The following is a 17010-nucleotide window of genomic DNA, read 5'->3' as shown; positions in this document are numbered from 1 at the left end:
ATTAACGAGACTCTTAAATTACAAATAGAGTGGGTGGATGATGGGGGAGAAATGTCAACTGTAGAGTAGTCCAGGTAAGGGGATAATGGTGGACAGGACACAGGCGATGGTGATAGGGATAGAGGAGAGGAACGTGGCAAGCAAACAAGAGGTAGAAACAGTTGTAGTAATAGTAGTAGTAGTAGTAGTAGTAGTAATAGTAGTAGTGGTGGTGGTGGTGGTGATGGTGGTAGTGGTGATGGTGGTGGTGGTGATGGTGGTAGTAGTGGTGGTGGTGGTGGTGGTGGTGGTAGTGGTGATGGTGGTGGTGGTACCATTTGTTGTTGTTGCTGTTGTTATTGTTGTTGTTGTTGTTGTTGTAGATAATTGGCTGTGTGAAGTGAGCAAAAAGGAGAGCCTAGGAGGGCCACCCAGTTAATATAGCCAAGCTTCCCAAGTCCAGTGAGACAGCGGCACAGGACACTAGGAATTCTCATTGGGTGAGCTCTCCTCCTTTTATCTCATCTTGGACAGTTGCTAGACCTTTTGGGGTGCTTTAGAGGGACTGGACAGGGTTTGTGAGTCATGTGGCAAGAGCTAGTGTGTGCCTCTGACCTTCACAGATGACCATGACAGCTGAGGACATAGCTAAATACAGAATCTGACCCAGGAGTGGGTCAGTTTCGAGGTTTACATTTCTAAGAGGTTTATGGTACATGTCCACTACCAGAGCTCCTGTAAACTAGCAAGGGCTGTTCATCTTGCATAGACTCCTGCCACACGGAGGCACCCAGCAGTGACCTTTAGAGCAGTGGCTCTCAACCTTTCTCACACTGCAGCACTTTAATACAGTTGCTCAGGTTGCGGTGACCCCCAACCATAACATTATCATTCTGTTGTTACTTCATAACTGCAATTTTGCTACTGTCAATCATAATGTAAATATCCGATATGCAGGTGGTCTGAGGCGACCACTGTGAAAGGGTCGTTTGCCCCTCCCCCAGGGGGTCTCGAGCCACATGTTGAGACATGCCACAAGCGTGTCTTAGAGAGTGATTATCCTGGAAGGACACACTAGACTCCAGGTCTAACCCTTGGCTCTGGATCCACATCAGCCATGCCTGGGTATTGTGGCTTAGGCACCTCCAGAGACACAAAAAAATTTGCTCTGCGAGAACACAGAAGTCCCTGATCCTTTGTTGGTCCCTGGGGAAAGGACTTCCCTGGCAATTATTTCAGAGCCTGTGGCAGTACGGGCACATCCCTTCAAGTCCAATCTCTAGAAGTACGTTTGAGGGGAACTGTTTTACATGAAAAAGAAGCCTTAAAAGCAGCCTGGCCCCTGGGCATGTAGGCAGCAAGCATGATTCCTGGGTACATTCGCTCTGTGCTATTAACACAACATATTTACGTGATGTTAGATAGGAGAAAAGACTAGAGGTATTAACAGCGAGATGATCGACTTCTGCAGAGAGGACGTTTGACTCCAAACGCCTGCCTCGTGTTGTGGATCCATTCCTTAAGGAAACAGTGAATGGGCAGGGGAAATGTGGCATTTAATAGATGCTTTCTGCTGCAAACATTGCTGTGAGTGAAAGCCATTATGAAGCTGGAGGTTCTAGGGGTGTTTGGAAATGAGTGTATTCCCTCGTCTAGGAGGAGCAAGTTCAACTGTATTGATCATCCAGGGGCAGCACAGAATGTTTTACCGAGGGAGGAGTCCATATGGAAGTGCTTTGTAAATGGAACTAGCATTTGATTACTGGGAGAAAATGACTTCGAGTTGCCATCTGGCTTCTCAGCCAATATCATCGATTCATGGAGCTGCTGAGAGATTGGGGCTATTTCCTTGACATCCTCCCATCTGAACACAGAGGGTGACTGTGGCAAGTACACACCCAGCCTGCTTCCGTGTCGACTTCCAAGCTCCTGAGTGCCGTGGGGCCATGTATCACTATGGCCTTATTAAGTTTTCGTGCACAGTGCTGCTACCTTTTTATGCATTTTAATGATGTTCCTGACTTCTAACACACGCGAATCTTCCCTTTGGTGCCCATGTAGATTCTTTCAATAGTGTGAGGAGACATTGAAACATCTCAGCCCACCCTCAGTCCCCAGAGCCAGTGTCTGCTCTCTTTTCTGAGGAAGCTGTTGGATAGGACTACTCATCACATTGGGTGTGGTTTGTTCCTCAGAGGAAGACGGAATCCTCCAGTTCCCGGTGTTTGTTTCTGTTCCACTGGTCTAGATGTCTACAGAGATAATTGGTTAAAAGGGGGGAAAAGCTAGGCAATACAGCCAGTGATGGTGTGGGAGAGCCGTTAGATCTTTAGATCATAGCCTGGCTCTGGAAGGAAGGCAAGGGTCTTTTAGTGTTGGTAGTAATATTTTTACTGATGGCTTATGGGCCTCTTTCCCATGTTACTTAAAATAGCATGTTCTTCCCTGGATGCAGACCCAGCGGTGACCCTGTTACAGAGCAGAGAAAACTTTAATCTCACAACAAAAATAAAACAACAGCCTAAGCAGGGCACAGTGCTCATGTCTGTGGTCCTGGGACTCCAGGTTTGAGGCAAGCCTGAACTATATGGTAATTGCCAGCACAGCGTGGTCTCCAGAATGAGACCTCACTCCACACTGCGATGCTTCCTAGCTCCAGGTCAGATTCTGTCTCTGCTGCTTTCTGACTGGGTAATCTTTGTAATGCTGGGTAACTTCAATGTTCTCCAGTCTCCTCAGGAGAGGGGAAATAACAGTGCCTTCTTGGTCTCTGGACAGTTGTGGAAATTCACAACAGTGCATGGTGTGGTGGTTTGATTGAGAATAGCCCTGAGAGGCTTATGCATTTGACTGCTTAGTCCCCAGTGGAACCATTTGAGAAGGAGGAAGAAGGAGGGCATGTGTCACTAAGGGGTGGGCCATGATGCTTCTGAAGCCCACACCATTCCAGTTATTCTCTCTCTCTCTCTCTCTCTCTCTCTCTCTCTCTCTCTCCCTCCCTCCCTCCCCCCTCCCCCTTCTCCCTCCCTCTCCTTCCCTTCCTCCCTCCCCCTCCCCTTCTCTCTCTCTTTCTCTCTCTCTCTTTCTCCCTCTCCCTCCCTCCCTCCTCTTCCTCTTCTCTCTCTCTCCCTCCCTCTCCTTCCCTCCCTCCCTCCCCCTCCTCCTTCTCTCTCTCTCCCCCTCCTCCTCCTCCTTCCTCTCTCTCTCCCCCTCCTCCTCCTCCTCCTTTCTCTCTCTCTCTCTCTCTCTCTCTCTCTCTCTCTCTCTCTCTCTCTCTCTCTCCCCCCCTCCCCCTGCTTGTGGCTCAGATGTAAGCTTGTGGCTACTGCTCCAGCATCATGTCTGCCGTCTGCTGCCACCCTTCCCACCAGGATGCTCATAGTCTCACACTCTGAAACTGTAAGTCCCCAATAAGCTCTTCTATAAGTTCCTTTGGTCATGGTGCCTCCTCACATAGATGAGACATGGCGTCTCATCACATTGAAAAATGACTAGTGCAGGTGGTAAATTCCAGCCTCGGTACCACTGTTTTGTTTTGTTTTCTCTTACAAATGGTTGCCCTTAAAACAAAAACATGAATAAGATGGCTGTCCCTACTTCCTGTTCATCTGGCTTTTCAACATTCATAGTTCAAATCTGTAAATGAACCAAACGGCCTAGGATTTCCTTGCCTGGATTCTGTTGTTTCTCAGAACACTGTGGCATGTAACCTCCCTGGTGATGCTGGTCCTGTCCTCTTGATAGTCTCTCTGGAACTTGGTAGCTCAGTGGGTTGGTTTGCCCCGTGCTTGAAACTGGGGTGACCCAGAAGCCAGGACTTTGGCACAACCTACCGAGGGTAATGTTAGAGCTCGAGAGACATTTAAGGCCAGCAACCACCAGTGTTCAGAGCCCTGTGGACCTGCCATGCGGCAGCATTCTAGTCCAGATGCCATTTTAGGAAGGGAAAATTTATTCATGAGGTGTCCAAGTCTGTAGAGATGTACGAAACCTGTGTCTATAGGTATGGGAGAAAAAAGAAGACTCACATTGGGAGAGAAGGGGAATGGAGGTTGGGAGGGAGGAGAAGATGTTCAGAGGGCTGAGGAGATAACTTAGTCCCAAAATACTTGCCTTGAAAACATGAGGACCCGAGTTCAATTCCCAGAACCATACCAAAATGAAGCTTGGGGGTCAGGGCTGGACAGATGGCTCTGTGGTTTAGATTCTTTGATATCTGATAGAGCACCCTAACAGCCATGTGGTAGGTAGCTCACAGCCTTCTGTTCCAGGGGATCTTAAACCTTCCTCTGGTCTTTGCAGGCACCTATAAGCTTGTGATATAAAACATGTATGCAGGTGCATCCTCAAATACATAAGATAAAAACAAATCACTTAAAAAGCTGTTTATGGTGAGCATGTTTGTAAATCACCACTGGGGAGGCAAGGCTTAAATGTCACTGGGGACTGGGGGCTTGCCTCGTTTATGTGATGAGCTCCAAGCCCAAGGAATCTGTCAAGAAGAAAACAAGTGTCTTAGTTAGGGTTGTTATTGCTGTCATAAAGACCAAGACTAGAAGCAACCTGGGAAGGAAAGGGTTTGTTTCATTTACAACTCTCAGGTCACACCTCATCACTGAGAGAAATCAGGGTAGAAATGAGAGGCAGGAATTGAAGCAGAAGTCATAAAGGAGGGCTGCTTAATGGCTTGTGGCTTGTTCTTCCTGGCTTGCTTATCCTGCTTTCTTACATAACTCAGGATGACCTACCCAGGGTCACCATTACCCACAGTGGGCTGGGTACTGCCAAATGATGATGATGATGATGATGATGATGATGATGATGATGATGATGATGATGATAAACAATAATAATAATGCCTCTATAGGCTTGCCTATAGTTTAGGCCAATTTCATGGAGTCATTTTCTCAATTGAGTTTCCTTTACTCAGATAACTCTAGCTTATGTCAAGTCTAAAAGGAACCCACCAGGGAAGTCCTTTCTGGAGGAACTAGCTCACTAGAGGTGGACTTTTGAAGGTTATGTCTGGCCTCTCTTACAGTCCTGCTCTGTTTGCTGACCCTCTGCAATCGGGGACCCTCTGTGGCCTGTTCTACTGGCACAAATTCTCTCCATGCATTCTCTCTCTTCAAGGACTATGGCCCTCTGACTCCACGAGTCTTCAAATAAACTTTAAGTTGTCCATGTCAGATAGTTTAAATCACAACAATATATTAGAAATATATTAACAGAATTTATGTAACAAGATGTATCTGCCTGAAACATACAGTCAGTTGGTTTTCACAGATTTCTATCCTTATGTGGTCATCATCACATTCTGTTTTGAAATGTCCCTCCCTGTAAATATTGGTTCTCAGCTGGCTATGGTGATACTCTTCTCCAATTCCAGCATTGTGAGGCAGATGCAGGAAAGTTTGAAGTCTTCTTGGGCTATACAGTAAGATGCTGTCTCAGACAAAGAAACCAGAATAAGCGAATGAGCCATCAAGTTGTTTCATGTCCAATGCCTGTCAGTTTCTGCTCTAGCCAAGCCCCATACTTTCTTTTTATAAATAAATAAAATATTTACTTATTTTTATTTTATGTTTATGAGTGTTTGCCTGTGTTTGTATGTGCACTGTGTGCATGCAGTACCCAAGGAGGACAAAAGAGGGTGCCAGATTCCAAGAAACTCGTTACAAACAGGCGTGAGCTATTGAGCCTTCCTCCCAGTCTCCTTTTGATACATATAAATCTTTTTCTGGATGTTTATATGAATGGAATGTTGTCTTCTTGAGGTTTATCCACGTTTCATATGTATGAATAGTTTATTTAACGTCACTGCTGAATACTGTTCCTTCTGTTAGAACTCTGTGGATATTGATTTAGTAAATGACATTGCCACCAGACTTATGGATATAACCTATTTTGTTTCTCTGTACGTGTTGATGGATATTTGAGTTGCTTCTGGCTGTGACTCATACTGCCACAATTTAGGGGTTTTGTGGGTGTGGGCTTTCATTGTTCTTCAGTAGAGCTCTGGGAAAGAGACTGCTCCATTATAAAATAAAGTTTAATATTTTACGAAATTGTTCCACTACTTGCCAAAGCATCTGTAAGCATTTTGTCTTCCGTTTCTCACTAGCAGTATTTGAAGACTTGGTGTCTGTGTCTTTTTAAACAGGCACTCTAGTGGGCGGGTAGTAATATCTCACTGAGGTTCTGATTGGCATTTCTCCAAGACACCTTTTCAGATGCTTATTAGACATGTGTACACCTCCTTTGATGAAATGTCTATTTAAATGACACTCGCCTATTTTGAAAAATGAGCTGTTTGTCATTTTATTGTCAAGTTTAAGATGGGAAGGTAGCATTGTTCAAATCCTCTTTATCCTTACTGATTTTTTCTTTTCGTCTGCTGTTTATGTCAGTTATTGCGTGGGCTTTGTTAACCTCTACAGCCATGATGGCTCAATTTCTCCTTTCATTCTGTCGGTTTTTCACGTATTTTGGGGACCTTGATCTGTTTGTTGATGGAAGTTGCAATTTGTCTTGTGTCTCATGTCTTTGTTTCTCCGGTCCCTTCTTTACTGGCCTCCTTCGTGTTAACTAGTTTCTTATTTATTTAACTCATTTTTCCCTTGTACCACAGAGAAGTCTCTTAGTGACCGCTTTTACAAATAAGTTCCTTCAGGAAGCACAGTCTCCTTTGGGGCTATGCTAACTGAGTTCTTGTAAATATAGACGCTTTGCTGCCCACCTGCTGCATTTCTCTCTCCTCCTGAGTGGTAAGATTGCCATGGGTAGACTGTGACGCCTGGTTAGACTGTGGATGCATGGCTGCTGTGTTATTCTACCATGAGGTGGTGATAACGACAACGATGATGATGATGATTGTTGTTGTTGTTATTTTAAAGGGAGAGAGTAAATACCTGTACATAGCCTTTTGTATTGCACACATAGTAACTTTTACAGTGTTGTTCCTTGAGCTTTGTTTCTCTAGTGGAGTCCACTCTTTCCTTCTACCGTGTGGATCCTGGGGAACAAAGTCAGGTTTGCAGACTTGACTGCTGGCCCCTTTACCTACTGAGCTGTCTCTTTAGCCTTACTTCAGAGTCCATATTTGAATCTCTGTGGGTGTTTTCCTCCCCCGAGTCTACCTGAAGGAATTACTTTCATATTTCTTGTAAGAAAGATCTAGCAGTGAATTCTGTCTTTATAATTTTGTTTGTTTTGTTTTGTTGTTTTGAGACAGGGTTTCTCTGTGTAGCCTTGGCCTCTGCCTCTCAAGTGCCCACTGCCACTTGGCTCACACCATTTTTTTTTAATGTGGGTTCTAGGGATTAAATTTATGACTCTCAGATTTGTGTGTCAAACACTGTACTGGGTAAGCTATTTCCATAGCTCAAATGGGGTGGGGGTTCAAGGCACACAGTGGTATCCTGGGGCTCTGGGGCATGCAGAGAGGCTGACTTGGCACAAAACAGCTCTGCCTGAGGATCCTGTGTTGAATGATTGGTGTGAGCCTTATTGTGAGATCTCTTGAAGGCTTATGCCTGCCTCTCCCTTATATCTGAGGGCTGAAGAACCAGGTTCTTCCTGTTCTCCATTAAAACAGAGCAGCCACCATACCAATTTTGAGTTCAAAGAGTGCCCCAGTGTGAGGTTTGCAAGGCACAATATAAATTGTTTTAAGACTTGGCCTGATGCCAACATACCCGCCAATGACTCCACAGCCAGGCACAGAGTGCAGACAGAGCTCTTGATTGAAGCTGGTGGGGACCTGAAACCAGTTTTTCTTCTAAGCTGGAAGGAAGAGCTATAGGGGCGGTGGAGGGGTCAGTGATGTGATTTACATATTGGAAGTAATCACATTTCATGGTAGTTTTATTTTATTTTATTTTGAGTGGGAGGATCATAAACTATTGCACATCCCCTTAGAATTAATTAATTGGATATAAACTTCAAAGAGTATAAGGAGTCATAAAAACTCTTGCCTCTATTGTGGTTTAAGACTGTTTAGTGGAAGACAGGGATAGAAAAAAAGATGAGAGGACTCCTCACTCTAGGGGAGAGGGAGAAATGGTCCAAGAAAGATGCAGATGACGGAGTAGAGGAAGGAAAAGGAGGAGGTAGAGATGGGTTCTTAGAGAAGGAGGGGCTGGTGAGGTCTTTGTAAGGCAGAGCAGGCAGATGCTGACTGACACTGTCATTCGAGGTGATCTGAAAAATGCCATGCAAGGCTATGTAAGATCAGGATCCAAATCGTGACACTGACTGGGGGCCCTGGGAGAGCTGTGGTGGCTCAGGATCCTGCTGTGGCATTGGGGGACATGCTGAGGACGAGGCCTACCTGTGGTCACAGTGCCTACTGGGGACTGAAGCTTTCGTTCAACAGCCTTGAGGATGGACCATTGTGCACTGACAGACTAGAAAAGGAGTCTCGACCAAGTCAATGCGAGGCTCTGAAAATCTCATGTATGTCCCATGCTAGTCCCTGTGCTAGGAGACATGTTATAGTGGGTGGTACACAAGTGTGATCTCAGCCTTCAGGAGGAAGAGGTTTGACAACAAGAGTGCAAGTTTCAAAAGGAGAAAAAGACATACCCTTGGCATGACAGACAAGAGATTAAACTCCCCTTGAAAGTATCCTCGTGGGTTTAAAGAAAATGAAGTTTGGTTAGAACACTTCTGATGATAACAGGAAGGCTTAGTAAACTTGTTACCATTGATGTGCTTGCATATGCCTGGGGCCACAGTGTCTCAAAAGCTTCTCCGTCTAATTTGTTCTCTGCCTTTTAAGGAAGACTGATTTGAAAATTATGCCCCGTTATCCCGTGAGCCCAATTTGTGCTCAATCATTGCAGCATACGTAAAGCAGTCTTGCCAAATGTCTCCTTCACCTGGCCCAGTTGTGGGTCATGTGGTTGGAGCAAGTGCAAGAGGCTAGAACAGTGATGTCCTGGGCCACCTGGCTGTGCAGACCTGTGTTCCTAGACTTCACAAGTGAGGATGTTTTGCTCACCATTTCCCCAGTGCACCCAACTTCCCACTACAAGGCATGGCTATTCTGATGAGAGACAGAATGACACACTGGGCTTCCTTCAACTGTGATCAGTGTTACAGTTATCACAGAAACTGAATACTGGCTTCAGAGAGCAAAGAATATGCCCCTTAGTTTGGGAAGAGATGTTCTTAGAAGGACAGGTAAGAAAGTTACTTCACAAATCACTTGCATGGGATTAAAAAAGATATTAAATAAACCCCCAAATCTTCACAACCTGGCAGTTGAATACCTGAAGTATTGAAGTATCTAGAAATGATTTTTTTCTTGGCATTTGTTACTAAAGTGTTACATAAATTTATTATGAATGGGAGTTTTTATTATCAGCTAAAGATATAATGTGTAGAACCAAGATTTGGGCAGTCTACAAAGAGATAGGGATCAAATCTGGCCCTCTGCCTGTTTCTGTAGGTAAAGTTTTATTGGAACTTAGCCATGTCCACTTGTATACAGGTTGCCATGGATGTTGTGTTGGTCTACAGTGGCAGATGCCAGTGTTACTATGGTGACCACATGGCCTAAAATATTTACTGTCTCACTCCTTTCAGAGTGTGTCAAATTCTTTCCAGGAACCCCTGAGAGAGGCAGCCACATTATTTTGTCCTGACCACATCGAGGTGGCACCTCTTGCACTGTTGTTAGTATCTGTGGTTAGTGCTGTGGGCACTTTACCTCATGTTTCCATTCTTTTGAATCTGAGTTTGGGCTCACCTCCACACAAATGCCCTTTTTAAATGACATATCAGCAATAAGCAAGCGGATTTCAATTCTCACCAAGACTGAGTATCTGACCAGGTAGTCTTCCCCCATTCCTCACAGTGTAGAATGCTATGCTATTTCTAAAGGATGGCTTCTGCTCCAGAACCTCCCTTCCCCCATTGACCCTGTAGTGTTGCCTTCAAGGCTGCTTTATCTCTGATGACGCCATTCATTACCCTGAGTCAGGTGTTGTTTCCTCTTGCCCCCAGCTGGCCAGGACTCTCCACCTGTTGTATCTTCTTTGTGTCACTGGTCTTTGCTTTTGAAATAATGCAGCAATTCCTTCCACTTCATGACTGTCTGTCTGTCTATTTATTTATTTAATGTATGTGAGTACACTGTAACTGTCTTCAGACACACCAGAAGAGGGCATCGGATCCCATCCTAGATAGTTGTGAGCCACCATGTGGTTGCTGGGAACTGAACTCAGGACCTCTGGAAGAGCAGTCAGTGCTCTTAACCGCTGAGCCATCTCACCAGGTCCCCACTTAATGTCTTCTAGGATCTAGCTCACTCTTGTTGTGTCTCAGGTCCGCTCCCAGGGCTGTCAGTCCCTCAGTTGCTCTGCTGCTCTATTGCGGTGCTGTGTAGCCTGGGCTGTCACTAAATGGTTTCATTCTGTCATGGATGGATTGTCTCAATCACAGTCATGCTTCCTGAATTGCCCACTTAGCAGGCACTGGGGGTGTGTGGAATCAGACTAAATTGAAGGAAGCATGGAGACCGTGTATGCCAGTGTTGAGACTAGTTTGTTAGTATATACTACTGAGTGTTGGCTGCAGAACCCCAGGGTGCTCACAAGAACATGCTCTCTTATACCCATTGCTAAGGCTTGGAAAAGGGCTCTGGCAGATTGGCTTGACCAACAGTTGTCAAAGCAAGATTGGAGTCAGGCATGGTGGTAGAGGCCCACGATCTTAGCACTAAGGACGATGAGGTAGGAGGAGCTCAACTTTATAGCCAACTTGGGCTACAGAGTGAGTTCATGGTTAGCCCGGGACAGATGTATCCATCTCCTGACAAAACCTTGGACTCCCAAATCAGGAGTTTCATACTGACCTCAAGGTTCTCCCACTTCAAAGCTACAGGAATAGACTAGGTTGCAATGATATCCAGGACCCTAAGCACACATATGTCCTAAGTATACATACAACGCCCTCTGCCTTCTTGGGTGTTAGAATCATCACCCTTGTGACAGAGGCCTAGGGAGCAGGCAACATTTTAGTTGCCAGTCCCAGCCCCACTCAGCCAAGCCAGAATGACTTGTGGGCTTATTTATCTCTTAGAAGATTGAAATCTTCCACCCAGTGCTGAGAACCTGGATTCTTGCTGAAGAGGACATGGCATCTTCTCCTGGGCCACTTTAGAGAGCAGGGAAGATTCAGCCATGTTTGCCCATAGGCCACCCTATAGTACTGATGTCAGCATGGATCAAAGTCCTCCCTTTGGGCACACATGTATGCATGTGCCTGTGTGTACAAGTGCATCTGTGCATGTGTGCGTGTGTGAGGAGGGGTGTGGATGCCAGGTATCAATCTCAGCTATACTTCCTCAGAAGCCATCTATCTTGCTTTTTGAGGCAGGGTCCCTCATGTGATCTGGGACTCACCATTTTGTCTAGGTTTGCAGGCCAGGGAACCCAGGAGTCCTACCTTCCCAGCACTGGGATTCCAAGTGTGCACGATCATGCTCAGCTTTGCACATGACTGTTGGAGATTGAACTTAGGTTCTCATGCTGGTTGAGCAAGCATTTCGGTGAGTCCTTGCCCAGTCTTGGGAACTTTTATTAACAAGAGTTCTTGAGATTCTGAAATGTAGATGCTCCCCTTTCCTCCCTCTTTTCCTCTCTAACTCTTTCTCTTCCTCCCCCTCTCCTTCCTTCTTTCCCTCCCTTCCTCTCTCCACAACCCCCTCACCTCTTTTCCTCCAGTTAGTTAATGCAGCAAAAGCCTGGCAGGTTCTGCACACACTTCTCACACTAACTTCATTTCCGCTTAGCCCGGGGTAAGGGTGCTTCCTCCTCTCTTTTCCTCCTGGAATCCCTGGCCCTTTGTCTCCTTCTCTAATTATCCAGCTGTTTCCTTTAGCCCATTGCCCATTAAGTAAAGGCAGCCATTCCCTTCAGCACTCTGCTGGCTCCCTCCGTGCTGGATTAGTCTGCCACATAAAAAGCCACAAGTGGCTTTTACGGTCTCATGCATACTTAATTAGTCCGGCTTCTGAAAACGGTGCTTTAAATGAGTGAAGACATTAGCCCCCGATCTAATTGATCCACAAAGTACCATTTCAGAATGGCTGCAGTAACTTTAACTGCTGGTCTAGATGAGCTTCACTGGGGCCCCGCAAGAGGCTGCAAGGAGGAAAGACCCTGGTCGGACTGGACAGGAGCCCCGGGCATGACCCAGCTCTACACGAACTGACTGTCTTGTGTCTTGCCGAGAGCAGTCTTTATCCCCATCCCCTTTCCCTGGCCTTGTGGACATAAATATTGTGAAGGAGCTTATGATGGAGCATGTTTGCTGAGTTAGAGCTCTCCTCGGGGTTCCAGTTATGTTGTCTGTTGTGTCTGTCCTTAGGCCCCGTGGCAGAATAAAATGACACTTCACTTCAGCCCTTCCTGCACCGTGGAGCCACCCAGCACCATGGCGGAGATCACTGCAGATCTACCCATTGGGGTTTATATCTTAAATGCTCCCAAGGCCGTGTGCTAAAGGCTTCATTGTAGTCTGTGGTGCTGTTGGGAGGCAGACGACCTTTCCAAGTTGGTGCCTAGTGAAAGGATGCATCATTAGGATCCCTTGGAGGGGATCATGGCCCTCAGCTCCCTCCTTCCTTTTTCTCTTTACTTCCTAGCCTTTGTGAAGTAGCAACTTTGCATTTGAATCTCACCGAGTTGCTGACCACCATCTTAACTCTGCCTATCCATTGATCCAAAACATAGAGTGACTATGGCTGAAACGTCAAATCAAACCCGTCAAAAATCTGCCTGTATATTGTTTGTGTTGGACATCTTGTCACCGCAATGGGATGTCAAGACACGGTTAGACCCGCTCTGCTCCCAGTGTCTGTCAGTGCTTGGGGCTGCTGACCTGATTAGTCCCAGCTCTCCCCTCATCCAGCCCTCCTTGGTCTTCTTTCCATGCTCACCATGCTGTTCTCCACCTCCCCGGAGTTAGTCCACCTACCCAATTACTCAAACACGCAGTGTCACCAGTTCAAAGCCAGGGCCTCTGATCTACCGGACACGCGTTTGTTACAGCGGAAAGAAGTGAATAATTGAAGCCTTTCTCTTCCCTTGCCCAGCCAGGGCTTTCAGAAAGCACATCTCCTGGGAGCATTTTAGAGCCACTGTAACCAGGCCAGGGCCCATCTATCTTCCGTTCTCAACAACTGCAACCCGTTATTCAGAGAAAGGAGCCAAGCCCAGTGAGTTGTGGGTTGCCCTTGGCTGGAAAGCACAGTGGATTGGACCCTGAATGGGAACCTTGCTGCCCAAGTGTGTGACAGATGCTCCCAAGCTGCTCTGTGGGGCTGGCCTGTGGAGTGGTCCTGAAGGAAAGATCCCTGTTGTGCCACCGCCTTAGCAGCCTGACTCTCACCATCCTTCTGGTGACTGAGTCCCATACGCTATGCTCAGGTGCTCATCATGTGCTTCAGCACTTCTTACAGGCTGAGATCCTCTGGGCTAAAGGGCTTAAATTTATGTACTGAGAGGAAGCGAGGAATGGTGACCTGGCCACGCTGTTCTTTTGACAGTAAGGGCACACAGAGGCACCCTGGTCATCATCATTATCACAGATGTTTGGTTGTGTGCTTGGGTATGTCCAGCAGACGGGACAGGTTTAGAAGGTTGTGGATGATTGGCTGTTTACAAGCACATCCCTGTGTCTGATCTTAGAGGAAGGCCAGCTCTCTGGGACTCTCCTCCCTGCCCTTTCTTTAGCAGTCTGGAGTTCTAGTGCAGTCTGTCTGAGACAAAGTCTCTCCCATGTTTCTTTGTGCTGACGGGGGCCCTTCCTTGCACATAGCTCCCCAACTTGCATGAGGGCCTTCCATTTGGTACGATAACGTTCATCTTTTCAATCTTCCGGCATGCTTCCTCCCATACTTGGTGCGACACTTAGGCTTTTCAAACCCTGGACGCTCCCAGTGAACCAGAGGAATATCAGAATATTCATAATGGCTATAGCCTGTCCTTTCCTGGCATCCCCTCACGAAGGGTTTAGGTTTATCCTGGCCCCAGATCTTACTGTCATCTCACGGGAAGCAAGCTAAAGCATAGAGTCACTTGGTTACCTGGATTATAATGCACTCATGCAGTCTGGCCTCAGATACCTGGCCTAGCCCTTGTACATTACTGTTATCTCTCTGTTCTATCCCACCCTGCAGGAGAAGGCTTCTCTGGCTTGTAGATTTACATTACTATTTCTGTGTTCATACCCATCACAGTGGGGCTGCTAGGATTCTGATTTCTCAGGAAATAGGGATTTAAAAAAGGAATAGCAAGGATTTGCCTCTGTTTTCTCTTGGGGTGCCTGCACTCCCACCACTGCAGGGCATGAATTGCCTCCATTGTTCACAGTGGGGTCCCTGGTGTGTCATGATCTGGGTCAGTTCCCTCCTTCATCAGGAACTCATTCACAGCTTTGCTCCAGGTGTTCTGCCTTGCCCGGTGAGGGCCCCAATCACCTGCCAGATCTCTCATAACAGGGACAGCTGTCCTCCTACCATGCAGGTCATGGTGCCCACATACAGGAGAGCACTCCCTCTTCCCTCTAATGAGCCTTTGAATAGCACATCGCCCCTTGAATTTATGTTTTAGTTGTGTCTATGTTTACCTTCCTGCCAGGTGGCCTTTTAAGACCAGGTGTCCTCATTTTTTCTGTCCATTTTATCCAGGCCATTGCCAGGCAAATGACATATGTTTCGTAAATATTGTTAAACAAACACAGGCAGACAGGGATTAAAAAAAAAGAGAGGGGAAATATAAATATCCCATAAAAATGTTCCATCAGGGCTACCGTGCTTACAACAGATCAGGGGGATTTTGTTTGTTTTGTTTGTTTGTTTGTTTGTTTTATTAGATATCCTTTAGGGAAACCTATATCACTTAGAAACTTCCAGAAGGAGATGGTGCTGAATATAATCCCACTACAAGGCCTATTTATGTCAGTCCGTGATCCCAGCTTTAGGGAAGCTAAAGGAAGAGACTCAAAGAGAGTCAAGACTTACTTACCTAGTCTGTTAAGTACAAAGACTGCCTGACCTACAGAGAGTGAGTCCACGGTCATCACAGCCAATGGAGTAAGGTTCTATCTCAGAAGGTGAAAAGAATTCTGGGAATGTAGCTCAGTGGCAGTGTGTTTCCTTAGCATGTGTAGGACCTGGGGAAGAGTGAACGGGGCATGCATGAATAAATAAAATATGCTACTGAGTTGACCTACCTGGTCTGCTTTGCTGCTTAGGTGTTTGGAAGCTGGTATTCTGGTAAAAAGAGCCTCTGGTTCCAATGCTCTTGGACATACACAGACTTCACATATAGCATGCATTTGGAAAAGTCACACAGACTTTGGGCCGTATTCCTGATTCTTAGGTTTCCTCTATGGAAATACATGGAACCCTTGAAGGTGGAGGCAGATATTGGCCCAAATCGTCTTTGATGCTACGAAAGTGAATTCTTCTAGTGAATTACGGTTATCAAATGAAGGAAATGCTTGTCTGATTCATTTGGGTTTCTATCTGCCTTTTGCATCTGGTGCCACCTCACCCGGCAGGTGGGAGGGTCCAGGAAGGGCAGGAGGTTGTCCCCTTGTGTGTCTCCTAAGATGGACTTTTTCCTTTTGCCACCCTCAGGTGAGCGTGTTGACCACCCTGGAACGCAGGTTCAACCTTCAGAGCGCCGATGTGGGTGTGATCGCCAGCAGCTTTGAGATCGGCAACCTGGCGCTGATTCTCTTCGTGAGCTACTTCGGAGCACGTGGGCACCGACCACGCCTCATCGGCTGTGGTGGAATCGTCATGGCGTTGGGTGCGCTGCTCTCGGCACTGCCTGAATTCCTTACCCACCAGTACAAGTATGAGGCTGGTGAGATTCGATGGGGAGCCGAAGGCCGCGATGTTTGTGCCACCAATGGGTCCAGCAGCGATGAGGGGCCTGACCCGGACTTAATCTGCCGTAACCGGACAGCCACGAACATGATGTACTTGCTGCTCATTGGGGCTCAGGTGCTCCTGGGCATCGGTGCTACCCCCGTGCAACCCCTGGGGGTCTCCTACATTGACGACCACGTGCGGAGGAAGGACTCCTCGCTCTACATAGGTAGGCGCTGCCCCCGCTGTCTGGGTTGGTTGCAAAGTTAGACTGTGTTTTGCTGGAGCACTGGTTTACAGAACTGGCTAACAGTCTCCAGGATTGGATCCCCAGAAAGTCTCACATGCCTGATCTAGAAGTGATGCAACTCGATCATTTTGAAAATCTTTCCAAGGAATGCTTAGATGCTGCTTAGATCTCTTACCAGAAGCAGATCATGCATGAGGGAGGATACGGTCTGGAGGGGTTTGGGGTTAATCGATGTTGTGTGTGTTGTGGTGCAGGGGGATTTGAGACTCTCTAGTGTTTACCAAGGTCTATTTGGGGCCTTCGTTTAAGAGACCCCAACTGTGAAGACTCAAAACTGCCTCTTGGTTTCGTTGTTGTTTGTTTGTTGTTTTACTTTCTTTTGTTGTTGTTTTGTTTTCGTTTTGGACTTAGAAAGGGAGTTGATCACACTGTCAACATTTGTTATAACTCAAAGTTGGCAACTTCTGGTAATGTTTCAACTAGCAACCTGACCTGGGAACTGGGCATTAGTAAGAAATGAAGAATGTACAAACTTTTTTTTTTTTTTGGTTCTTTTTTTCGGAGCTGGGGACCGAACCCAGGGCCTTGCGCTTCCTAGGCAAGCGCTCTACCACTGAGCTAAATCCCCAACCCCAATGTACAAACTTTTAAGGATTACTTTCTGCTGAATCAGGGTCTGACATTTTACACTGGGAAGACGGAAGAGCCCTGAGGTCTAGGCTTTCAGGAAATAGCTAAGTGGCAATTGGCTCCAGGGACAAATGGTGTCCCTGACCTACTGCTGGTGGACAGTTGGATGGTTACTAACCAAGTACCTGTAGCCCTGACTTACTGAGTATGCGTTTGCTCCCAATGAAGCTGTCTCCCTCCATTGAATGCGGAGCTTGCA

The 17010-nt window shown here is 46.6% G+C and overlaps 1 protein-coding gene across 1 annotated transcript in view; it reads left to right on the top strand.

Annotated features, from left to right (window-relative positions):
* Slco3a1 (solute carrier organic anion transporter family, member 3a1) overlaps positions 1–17010 on the top strand; it is a 281800-nt gene that overhangs the window by 39980 nt on the left and 224810 nt on the right. Inside the window, exon 2 of the mRNA NM_177481.2 lies at positions 15635–16100. Coding sequence (NP_803434.2) covers positions 15635–16100 — 466 coding nt within the window. The remainder of the gene's footprint in view (positions 1–15634; positions 16101–17010) is intronic.

The sequence above is a fragment of the Rattus norvegicus genome, chromosome 1, assembly GCF_036323735.1.
Source record: "Rattus norvegicus strain BN/NHsdMcwi chromosome 1, GRCr8, whole genome shotgun sequence".
In the NCBI taxonomy this organism is placed as follows: Eukaryota; Metazoa; Chordata; class Mammalia; order Rodentia; family Muridae; genus Rattus; species Rattus norvegicus.
The sequence above is the reverse complement of the archived record's forward strand: the minus strand, read 5'-3'. Positions and strand labels throughout refer to the sequence as shown.